The sequence below is a fragment of the Kryptolebias marmoratus genome, linkage group LG9 (assembly GCF_001649575.2).
Source record: "Kryptolebias marmoratus isolate JLee-2015 linkage group LG9, ASM164957v2, whole genome shotgun sequence".
Taxonomy (NCBI): Eukaryota; Metazoa; Chordata; class Actinopteri; order Cyprinodontiformes; family Rivulidae; genus Kryptolebias; species Kryptolebias marmoratus.
Window position 1 is genome coordinate 15,018,931 of NC_051438.1, and position 11,520 is coordinate 15,030,450.

The following is an 11,520-nucleotide window of genomic DNA, read 5'->3' on the forward strand; positions in this document are numbered from 1 at the left end:
AACGCTCGATGTGTGATGATTTTCTGAGCGTTTCACTGAAATCCGTCCAGTGGTTTGTGAGAGGTGTTGCTAACAGATAGTCAAACAAAAACACACAGACACAGGCAAAAACATTCTCACCTTTTGGTGGCGGGCGATAATACATAATATCCTGTGCCTGTGTGAGCCTACGTAGTGTCACGAAGGACATAAACTCAGGTTTCCCCCCTCTGCCTCCTGCAGGTTCCTACCCCCGCCTGTCCCTCAGCTTCAAACTGAAGAGGAACATCGGTTACTTCATCCTGCAGACATACATGCCTTCCATCCTGATTACCATCCTCTCCTGGGTCTCCTTCTGGATCAACTATGATGCATCGGCTGCCAGAGTGGCCCTGGGTAGGACTACCTCCCCTCTGCTCAGCAGTGAGCCAAAGCCAAACGATAACAGACCATGAAAGGAGCCTTTTAACGTCTTACACTTCGACATGCAGCATCCATGCCTTATTAATAAGCCTGATGTGTCCACCCTTCATTTTTGCTTCCCTGTCTTTTATTGGCCCTGAGCTTGTGAGTGGTAGCCATGTGCGATAGGCTGCCCGGTTGAATGTCTGTTGTTTCGGAGATGACTATATGCGTGACTCATGCAGAGCGAGAAGCTCTGCAGCCTGACCTTGAAAGCGCGCCGGGCTGTCTTCCTCTCTGCTCGTCTATCCGCCGAAGCCCCCGCCCCTCCAACCACGGCGCCCAAAAATACCAGCTCATCCCGCCGGATCACGCGGGCAGGTTGCTCAAATGAACCTCGGCATTTTCGCTTGAAGATTCCAGCCAGCCCGGGCAGGTCGGAGCCCGGGAGGAGGCTGCTGGAAAGGGCGATTTAAAGATGCGCCCACATGCCTGCAGCATCCAGAGAGCGTGCAGCCAATGAGAGCTGAGGCTTCAGAGCCGCTACTGCTGCTGCTGGGTTATTTATAATGCGTGTGAATCTGACCACATGCAGATTGTGCAGGCAGATGAGTAATGTACCAAACACGATGTGTGTGTGCACGTGTGTGTGTGTGTGTCATGAAGCCAGGTGAATTGTGTTGTGACTACACGCAGGTGTTTACAGTGGCGGTGGGAGGCTTTTTGTAACAGCATGTTGTGTATCTGTACAGAGACATGGATATAACCTGTCTGACCGAACGAATCTTATGAAACACAGAACGTAGCTGTCTCTGGAGGTTTGGATGGATGGATTTATACACATAGGGCCACGTTCTTTCAGGCTTGTTTGTTTAAAGTCATTAGGTAATGTACGTAATGCTCATGTTCGCGTTCACATAATCCCGTCCTTTGAAGACTCCCACCTGAGCTCAGTTATTTTGATCTGCAGCGAAACAAGACAGGCGTGCTCACCTATTTTCTGATTCTCACACGACGCTCATTAGTTTAACTGTTATGCTACAGGCAGAGATGGTTTAAAAAGAGAAAAACACATGTGCTGTATTTGGGGAATTTATCTCCTGTTAGGGTTTTCAAAGAATTCAGCACAGTCCGATGTGTGCACAGCGCTGTGGGAAAATGGTTTTTCTTCTGTTTTTGCTTTCGTGTCAGACTCAGATGTTTTAGATCAGCCAACAAATTTCAATATCAGACAAAAATAACCTTGAATAAATACAAAATTGTGGTAGTGAAATGATGGTTTTATTAATTAAGAGGAAAAAAAAGGTGTTTGAATCGACCTGGCCCTGTTTGCATTTCAGAAAACCAACATCACAGCCACAGTCAAACATGATGGTGGTAATGTGATGGACCAGGGCTGATTTGCTGCTTCAGGATCTGGACAACCGGCCATTAGTTTGTGCCCTTAAGCTCATTTGGGTTCTGCAGCAGGACGACGATCCGAAGCCCAGCAGCAAACGTCCTCCACAGCCAGGAAAAAGACTTGTTACCAGTTCTTGCAAACGCCTGACTGCAGTTATCGCCTCCAAGGGAGGCACAACCAGTTATTAAGGTTTAGGGGGCAATTATCTTTACACATTGGGCCAGGTTGGATCAGATAGCTTTTTTTCTTAATAGATAAAATGATAATTTAATCCTTTTGTATTTACTCAGGTTATCTTTGTGTGATATGAATATTTGTCTGATGACCTAAAACATGTTAGTGTGACAAAAAAAAAGTAAAAACAAGAAATCTGTAAGGGGGTGTTCATTCAGGTGACGAGTGTCAGTGGGACCAAACAAGCTCTTCATCATTTGAAATGGCCTCCTGATTCAGACGTTGAAACCCCCGTGCTCCCATCATTGATAGAAAAAGAGTTTGCAGTTTTGGTGATTGTGTGCAGCGATGTTTAGCTCCAAACCCAAAGTGAAGCTGCAGATGAAGGGGATGTCACATGGTCCTGCTGGAATTTGTTAAAAACAAAATACTGGCTTCAAATGTGAAGCCGTTGCTGAAGTGCATCGATGTCACCGACGGCTCTTGATGTTCGATCCAAACATCTGCGCTTTCAAAAAAACCTCCCATTCAAACATGTCGACTTATTTTATCATTTCAGCCCCTTTTATTTATAATAAACTCGATAAACTTTAGAAGTTGTGATTTCATGAGCTGGATGAACTCCTTCCTCGCAGTGTTCCGTCTAAGAAGAAATCAATAATTCAGTAAAAAAAAAAAAAAAAAAATCCAGAAAAACAATTTTTTTTTACAATTAGGTTTTGATTATAACTCTGCTGCACCACTCTGGTCTAAACCTGGAGCCACTTTAGACTTTATAAAGACTTTATAAAGACTAATTCACAATTCATGGCTGGAACTGTAGAAAAATTTACTGAACAGCCCAAGAATTGCTATGACTTATCTTGAGGGGACAAAGGCAATTTCATCTTATTTTCTGAACACATTTTGTAATGCTTTGTCCACTATTTTTACATCAAACTGCATGGGAAATGGATATTAAAAACCTCACGAAGGTACAAATAAATAAATATATATATATATATATATATATATATATATATATATATATTGGGGGGATAGGCTGAGGACCAAAACTCTTAGTAGAAAACAACTTGCCTTTCTGCAAATCTAATGTAAAGCCCAACTGGCAGTGTTGTGGCGAAAGAAATGGACCATAGGCTTTTAAATTCCTTCTAAAACTGTGGCTCCACTGGTCTGCAGGGATCACCACGGTGCTGACCATGACCACCATCAACACCCACTTGCGGGAGACGCTCCCTAAGATCCCCTACGTGAAGGCTATCGACATGTACCTGATGGGCTGCTTCGTGTTCGTCTTCCTGGCCCTGCTGGAGTACGCCTTCGTCAACTACATCTTCTTCGGCCAGGGCCCCCAGCGGCAGAAGAAGGCGGCCGAGAAAGCGGCCACGGCCAACAACGAGAAGCTGAGGCCCGACCCAAACAAGGTAGGCGCGATCAGAAGCCTCCTCCGGCGCTATCTGTGCTGTCTGTTGATATAAATGTTTGTTTCTGTGGGAGCAGATGACTTTTTCCTCCTCTCAAGGCCAGCGTGATTCTGTAATCAGCGCTCGATGTCCTTCACCAGCACTCTTTACTCCAGCTCTCCATTTTTTCAGAGCGCACATCTACAACCTCAGTCTGAAAGAGTGAATGCAGACGCAATCGCTGGTTGTTAAACACTTTGTTTCCACATTTCTGTGTTTCCCAAAGGGCAAGACGCCTTGGAAAAGCCCCAGGCTGTGGCTCCAGAGCCTTCTCTTTAAGTTTTATTCAGCGCACTTTAGAGACCACAGCGTTAAGACAAATTCAACAAATAAAGCACTCTTTCCTTCTGAGTGTGGCAAGTTACGATTTCCCCTAAGTAACAGTGCTGATTTTGTATGCTTGCAGTGGCTGGTGGGAAATGTAGTTCAAAGAGATGATGCTCTGTATGCCAGAATGAAACAGAGGGAAATTGACGCGTATGACTCGATGTGGGATCCCATCTTTGTGGACGATGCCGCATTAGGACTAGGCGATCAAAGAAATAAGGTACTGGAGGTTCTGATAGTTAAAGCTGTCATCAGTCTGAAGCAGTCCAGATCAGAGGAAAATGCTGTAGTCTTTGTGCATTTCTTTGATTCTTTTGTAGATTTTTTAAGGCAACCTTGACCATCACTCCCACCATTGTGTTTTTTTTCCCTCTCTTGGTTTGCTCTTCATGCATTTTTCCTGACAAACATGGCTTATTAGTTTCATTTCTGCAGGCACTGATTTAACCCTAACTCCAGCTGAACATCTGAATTGCTGGTAACTGACAAACAGCCGTAGCTGATATTAAGAAAAATTCAGCAGGATGAAAAAAAAAAAAAAATACAACAAAATTTTAAATATTACAATTCGGTGTAATCCATAAAGCAATTGATCAATCTTTAGATGCTAAGTGACGCAACAGGAATAGCAAAAGAAAGCAAATCATCAGAAAGAAATCATTTGCAGTCTGATGAATAGAAACCAACTGTCGCACAAACACAACACATCAAGGATGGGATTGGATTATAGAGATGCTTTTCCTCAGAAGTCAGGCTATGGATGAAGAAATGTTGATCCGAATTCACTTCCCACAACGCCTCCCCCGACCCGCCCTGAACCTTTTAGCCCACTCCTCCATCTCTGCAGAGTCTTTGCTGTTTCTCTCAACCTCCTCCTGTCACTTTTGCTTTATGTATATTTGCTTTTTCTTTTTTCTTTCTTTCTTTCTTTCTTTCTTTCTTTCTTTCTTTTGGTTTAGTTTGTCTTGTGAATTGGCAGAATTTTAACCACAGTCTGGTTGAAATTCTGAGATGACAATGAAGGTTTCTCCATGAGATTTTAGTTTGTGGAGGGCACTGCGCTCCTCTGGAAATGTTATTTTACAGTTTTCTGCTCGTGTTATCTCTCAGATACTGATCGAAAGATTATTAAAGGGATATTTCAGACCGTTTGAAGTCGCGTTTCCGTAGAAAGGTTGCAAACAATTAACATCTTACCTGCTGTAGATAGAGCTTTGAAGGTCTTTGAAGAAACAGAGTATAACTCTGATCAGATCGATGAGCTAACAGCTAGTCCGAGTGGGACCAAGTGGATTGTTGCGGCTCTAAAAACTACTCCTGTCTCAAATATTTCATAGCAACTTATATGAGTGCTATTTTATAAATCTTTACATCAATTTTGTATTAAACAGTTCTTTACTAGGGGTGAAATCTTTAGGCACCTCATGGTTTGATTTGAGGGCTGCGGTGTGATTATAAAAAAGATATAGATGCATTTTGATTAGCTTGAAACTTCAACAACCACAGCTTATTTTACACAAACAAACACTGATTGATACCTACTAAAGAGTGCACAATTAATTGTGACCTGTGCTGGCAAAAAGAGTCAGAGTGCAAAAAAAAGGTGAAAATACTAATTTTTGCCATAATTAAGATTTTTCATAATGATTCAGGTGACTAAGATAGCATTTAATCTTCCTAATTTATGTTTTAATTGAAGTTTTCTAACATGTTTGTCGTCAGAAAGAATTATTTTGATCCTTTTAATGTCCCCTGTAATCAGTCCGTTTTCAGAAAAAAAAGCACAGGGAAATCCCTTCATATAATGTCATTGTGATTCTTGGTGATTCCCCCTTTTTAAATATAGGGGCTGGAAGTCCTGATTATGTCACTTCAGACCAATAAAACTCAGTTTTCAAACCGGTGCACTCTTAAACGAAGCTAGCTTGTTGCCAGGTCAGGTGATAAATCGCCAAATTACAACAAACTACGTATCATTTTGAAGCTTTTGAGACAGAGAATTAAAAATTAAAAAAAAGAGAAAAAGTCAGGGTTGAAAGATCCCTTATTGTTGCTCTTTTTGCCTTCACAGGTCACATATGACAAAAACAGTATTAATTACAGGTTGCTAATCTGCAGTTAGCATAGATGCTAACTTAACATTGAAAACGCCGTAGAACGGCTAACGCAAATAGCATTGTGTTTATTACTGGAAATTTATACACAAATCCATCATGCCAAGGTCATTACTAAAGACAGTCATGTTATAATAACTTTGTCTATTATTTACAGACATATATTCTTTAGGGTTCAGCAAAAAAATAAAAAATAAAAAAAGATGCCAAAACAGTGCAGGAAGCTACGATAACTCTGCTGCCTCTTAAAGGGGCAGCACTGCCTAGAGTTAGGGCAACAAAATCCATTTTTTACATGCGTAAAGTTACTTCAGAGACTTCTAGGTTCATGATGTGACGCAGTATAATAGATTTTGTCTCCTGGCTGTAGACTTTAAAAAGAACCACGTGGTTATTTACAAGTTCAAATAGCACCAGCTAGCCTGTAGCACTTCTGGAGAAGTCAGAGATGTTTTCCAGCAAAAATCATGTTAATTCTGCTGGAGTAACCGTGAAATTGGTGTTAGTGTAAAGGTTTATAAAACAGCATTTTCATGAACTGCTATGAAGTTTTTCATACTGAAGATGTTTTGGGACGTCAGCAATTGGCCTTGGCTCCACTTCGACTAGCCGTAGGTCCGAATTAAACTCTGTTTCTTCAAACTGAGGCTGCTCAGAAAGTTATCTGCAACAGGTAAGATATTGATGTTCCTATCATTTCCACAGAAACCCACTTCTACAGATCTGAACCATCTTTTTAAATAATTTATTCAGTGCTTTAAAAATCTTCACTGTAAGTAACACAGTTTTGACTCATTTGCATCACCCATTTTAGCACCTCATCTGTACTTCTACACACTGAGCTGCTTAGTTATCATTAGAGCCTTTCCTAACTGAAGTCATTTTGTAAGAGTTGGTTGAAAGCGCCGCTCTCCTCTCGCAGTCAAGTCTCACGGCTCCGCCTGTTCTTTGCACCTTCACACAGATGACCCCCGACGACAACATCCTCTTCAGCACCATGGAGATGAAGAACGAGATGGGCGGCGCCGGGGATCTGTCCCGGGGCCTGGGAGCGCCGGGGGATCCCCGCAACACCATGCTGGCCTACGACAGCACGACGCTGCAGTACCGCAGGGCCGCCATGGCCCGGCAGAACTACGGCCACAGCGCCTTGGAGCGCCACGCCCAGAAGAAGTCGCGCCTACGAAGACGGGCCTCCCAGCTCAAGGTGAACATCCCAGACCTGTCCGACGTGAACTCTATCGACAAGTGGTCCAGGATGATCTTCCCCACTGTCTTCTCCTTCTTCAACGTGGTCTACTGGCTCTACTACGTCCATTAAACCCGGTGGAGGCCGGAGGCCGGCTTGTGGTCGGCGTGTGAAGAGGGAGGGGGAGGGGGAGGGAGGGAGTCGGGGAGGAAGACGCAGGAGGGAAATGTGAGGTGAAAACAGTGTGCTGACTTTTTTAAAGCTGGTTTTAAACAACACAAGGAGAATACAAAAAAACAACAACAAACTTTTAGACGGACTGCAGCAGCACCCACTTCAGTCAGCAGTGACTCTTTCAGAATTTGGGAAACATCTTCAAACGACAGACGGACGAGCACTCAAAATAATAATAATAATAATCAAAAAAATAATTAAAATTAAAAGAAAAAGAACAAAAAAATACAGACGAGTGAGCTTTGAAGAGACAGAAACGGTGCCTGTTCCAGAATTTCAAAATATATCACTAATATTTGTCATTCGTAGCTTAATCTCTGTGGATCAAATATTTATGCTTGTGTTTGCATATACTTTGAGGATTTCTTTTGTTTAGTATCTATTTACTTTGTAGCCGAGCTGTCTGCATCCAGGAAAGCTTTACAAAAAATTTTAAAAGGAGTCATACTTGATAGTCTATTTTCCTATAATTACTGTATATCAGAAACATTCTTTAAAAGCATGCTTACGTTGGATTTCATTTGCATTTCAATCACGCCGAAGACGGTGGAGCATTTTAGTTGTGTTAGTTGAGTTTCCTCTGTCGGTTGAAGTTTGCAGCTTTTTTCGGCTTCGAATGGACGATCGGAGCATCGCTGGACGGCGAACAGCGGGGGGCGCTCTCCTCTCTGAGCACCAGTGGTGGAGCTTTAATAACTCATTTACTCGAAAGGGTCTTAAGTCACGTCTGGTGAGTGAGCAGAACTGTATGGACATGGATGCTCTGCTTTTGTTTTTTTTTTTTTTTTTGGTTTGGTTTTGTTTTTTTTGTTCCATTTGACTCTTCAGCCATCGTGCGAGAAGCTTCAGAGGCGAGAATGGCTTTAAATCTACACAAAAGCTGGTGCAAAGAACTTTTTTTTCCTGAAGAGCCAGGTTTCATTGCAAAACGAAGCTGCTGCACAAACATGGCAACCCACAACCATCGTTACCAGTAGAGTTGAATGATAGACGTAAGATGCATTTCATTGTGATTAGGTTTCCGTTGATTAAAGAAAAAAAAAAGAATTGTAGAAAAACACAAATCATGTTTAAAGAAAAAGAGATGATTCATTTTTATAAACCAATACTCACATTATTGTGTAAATACTACAGATTTATTCTATTTAAATGGCTCTTTGTTGTTGTTTTTGCAGTTAAATTGCAGCTCAGATGTTCCATTCACTCAAAGAAGAGACAAACTACCTAAACTTAGAAGAAAATAAAACATAAATCACAACTTTGCTGACTGTACTTTTGGGACTTTTTTTCTGTCTTTCTTCTTCTTTTTTTTTTCTTTTTCGGTTTTTCCTTTTTAATGGACTCTGAAATCATCTGCTTACTCAAGAAACTTCCAGAAACCAGAGACTTTTGGGTCAATATTTCCAGAAATGACATAACAAGGACCCCCCCCCACCCCCTCCCCACACCCCCCCCAACTATCCAGGCAAATACTGAAGTCAGGCATATTTTGTACAAAGTTTCTGTAAATTCCAATTGTAATATTTCATAATGACTGTAAATATCTTGTGTAATATCTGTCATCGAATATGAAGATGTATCTAAATTCAATTAAAACTCGATTCAGTCTATCACTTCAACTGCAGAGTTCCCGGGTGGCCGTTTTCCTGTGTGGTTGTACCGGGGGTGGTGGTGGTGAGGGAGTGGGCGCCCTCGGCTCGTTGCAAACAACCAAACTCGACGCAGGAATTGGAGAAAAGGCAAAAAAAAAAAAGGAATAAATAACTTTCAAAAATGCAGGGCTGGGGCAGAGATGCTAGCACTAGGAGGAGCTGAGGCAAGAGGCTGCGGCGGTGGTGGTCTGGGCTCAACCCTTGGGCCCTCGGGGGACATTAACGCAGAGAGCCAGGGACGTGGAGGCAGTCTTCGGACTCCACTGTGGCCCTGTCTGGCTGCAGGGGCCAAAGCGCCTGAAAGAGAGTGAAAGAATATGTATATAAAAGGAAAAATCCATGCAAGCTTCGACCTCTAGCTGCGTCCTCCCTCCACTCTGCAGACTGTCTGCGTCTCCTGACCCGAACACATAAATGGATGCTGGTGAATATTTAATGACGGAAAAAACACAGAATATTTAAAAATTCAGAAGGAACTTTGTTCTAGCAGGAAATAATGTTTAACTTTGGCTGTAGAAGACCAGGAGGACATAAGTGGTTACAATACCTAATATCTGTCACCATGAAAGATGGGCAATCATGTAGTGGCCTCTGTCTGTCTGTTAGCAAAATATCTCATGTGAACGGATGGTTGAACTTTAATGAAACTCTCAGAAAGTAATCGTTGGATGTGCATCTACAACTGGTTAACTTTTTGAGTCAACCTGACTTAAGATGGCCGCCATAATTGATTGACGTTAGCCAACACGAGAATAGCTTAAACTCAGTCATTTTGTACCAATGTCTTGGGTATGGTAGTAGCTGAGAGTCGCCTCCTTTAATGGACTGCATAGAATCTCACAATACTGCATGAGTTTGTGTATGACGTCATTTTAAAGATTTGATCAAAACAGCCACATCATTGTAATTTTTCAACACAGAAAGATGATGTTTGTCTAAAGCTTTGTCATGAAAGGCAGCCTTGGATGCCAAAGTTTTAAACAAAGACCTCAGACAATATGTCAATGTTATGTTAATTGTGTTGAGGATCACTCTCAGGTACTACCACACCAAATTGTAGCTCAGTATCTGTAAAATAGACTGAGTTCTGTGTTGGCTAAAGTTGGTTAGGTGTAGTGGCCATCTTAAATCAGGCTGACTCTAAAGGTTAAACAGATGCAGATGTACGTCCAATGATTACTTTCTGAGAGTTTCATTAAATTCCATCCAAAGGTTCATAAAATATGTTGCTTATATATTTTTGACACCAAATTTTTATGTCAAATTTAAAAAAGATAACATTTCCAACATCTGTTAGCGCTCAGAGTACGTGTTGGAGACGACTCTCAACCACTACCACTACCACACCAGATTTTAGCTCAATGCTCGTAAAATTGACTGAGTTGTAGCCATTTATGGGTTCGCTAAGGTTGACCAGCTCTGGCGGCCATCTTGAATAGGATTGACTCCAAAAATTGATCAGTTGTAGACGTACATCCAATGATTACTCCCCAGGGATTCAAATACAATCTGTCCAGAGGTTCACGAGATATTTTGCAGACATCCACAAGCAGTTACATGATTGCCTGTCTTTCATGGTGATGGGCGATAAAAAGACAAAGAGTGAGTACAACTGAGACCTACCACTTGTGTTCGGGTATGTGTGTGTAAGCGTGTTTATGTGTGTGAGAGCATTTCACTCCTGGGAATGAAATACCTAAAGTGCAAAAGTACCTATAAAGGCAATTTGATGTTAAAACTGATGGAACGTGACACCTAACCTTGTTCTTACATGCGCTGGTTAAAATGCTCTCTGCACTGCTACATAACAGATGAATTACCTCACAACAGCAGACAGATGGTTCGTGCTAAATTGGCTTTTTCTTTCTCTTTTTCCTCTTTTCAGAGGGGGCATTAGTGTTGACATGGAGGAAGGCGAGGGGAGGCAGATGCTTCCTGCTTTGTAGTGTTTCCATGTCACTGGCGTAATTAGGAACGCACAGACCTCTGCTCTGCGGAGACACGTGTTCCTATGTGTGTGTTAAAGTTCCAAGAGTGTATTTTGGTTTTGTGCACGTGTGTGTGTGTGTGGACTCGCAGCTGCGCCACTGCGAAGTTGGCGCGCCGACCAAGCCAAACCCGGTCGGAGCTGACTGGGTGAGAGTCTGACAGAGTCGCGTCACACCACTCCCCTGTTCCACACATATGTGATGGAAAAACACGCTAAGCTGGCCCGGGAGGGAGGAACCCTGTTGTGTCATGTGTGCACACGGACAAAAGTACTCATTTTAAACAATGATTAGTGAATGGAGTGGAAGATTTTGATTAACATTCCTAGAAACAAGCTTCAATGTCCCTCCTACATATGTTCCACAACCCTGTTTGACATTATTACTACAGGTGTGGGTCATTCACTTATTTTAGAAACGACTACTCCTGTCAGGGTTTTTTTTTTCTTTTTTTAAATAGGGTTTGGCAGCCGGTTTTGGAAAGACAACATATGTTAATATGAGGAAGTGGAAAGCATCCTACATGCATGCCATCTGTGCAATTAAACTGTCCATCTCACAGTTCTGCACACGTGCACATTGAACTTCTCTGG

The 11,520-nt window shown here is 42.2% G+C and overlaps 1 protein-coding gene across 3 annotated transcripts in view; it reads left to right on the top strand.

Annotated features, from left to right (window-relative positions):
* Positions 1 to 7,232, top strand: part of gabrb2a (gamma-aminobutyric acid type A receptor subunit beta2a) — a 39,338-nt gene extending 32,106 nt beyond the window's left edge. Inside the window, exons 7-10 of one of the 3 annotated variants that reach the window (XM_017424163.3) lie at positions 223 to 375; positions 3,140 to 3,384; positions 3,650 to 3,970; positions 6,829 to 7,232. In XM_017424163.3, the coding sequence (XP_017279652.1) occupies positions 223 to 375; positions 3,140 to 3,384; positions 3,650 to 3,970; positions 6,829 to 7,185 (1,076 nt within the window). In that variant the 3' untranslated portion in view covers positions 7,186 to 7,232. The remainder of the gene's footprint in view (positions 1 to 222; positions 376 to 3,139; positions 3,385 to 3,649; positions 3,971 to 6,828) is intronic. The other 2 variants (XM_017424164.3, XM_017424166.3) reach the window with 2 other exon arrangements.
* Positions 7,233 to 11,520: the final 4,288 nt, after the last annotated feature.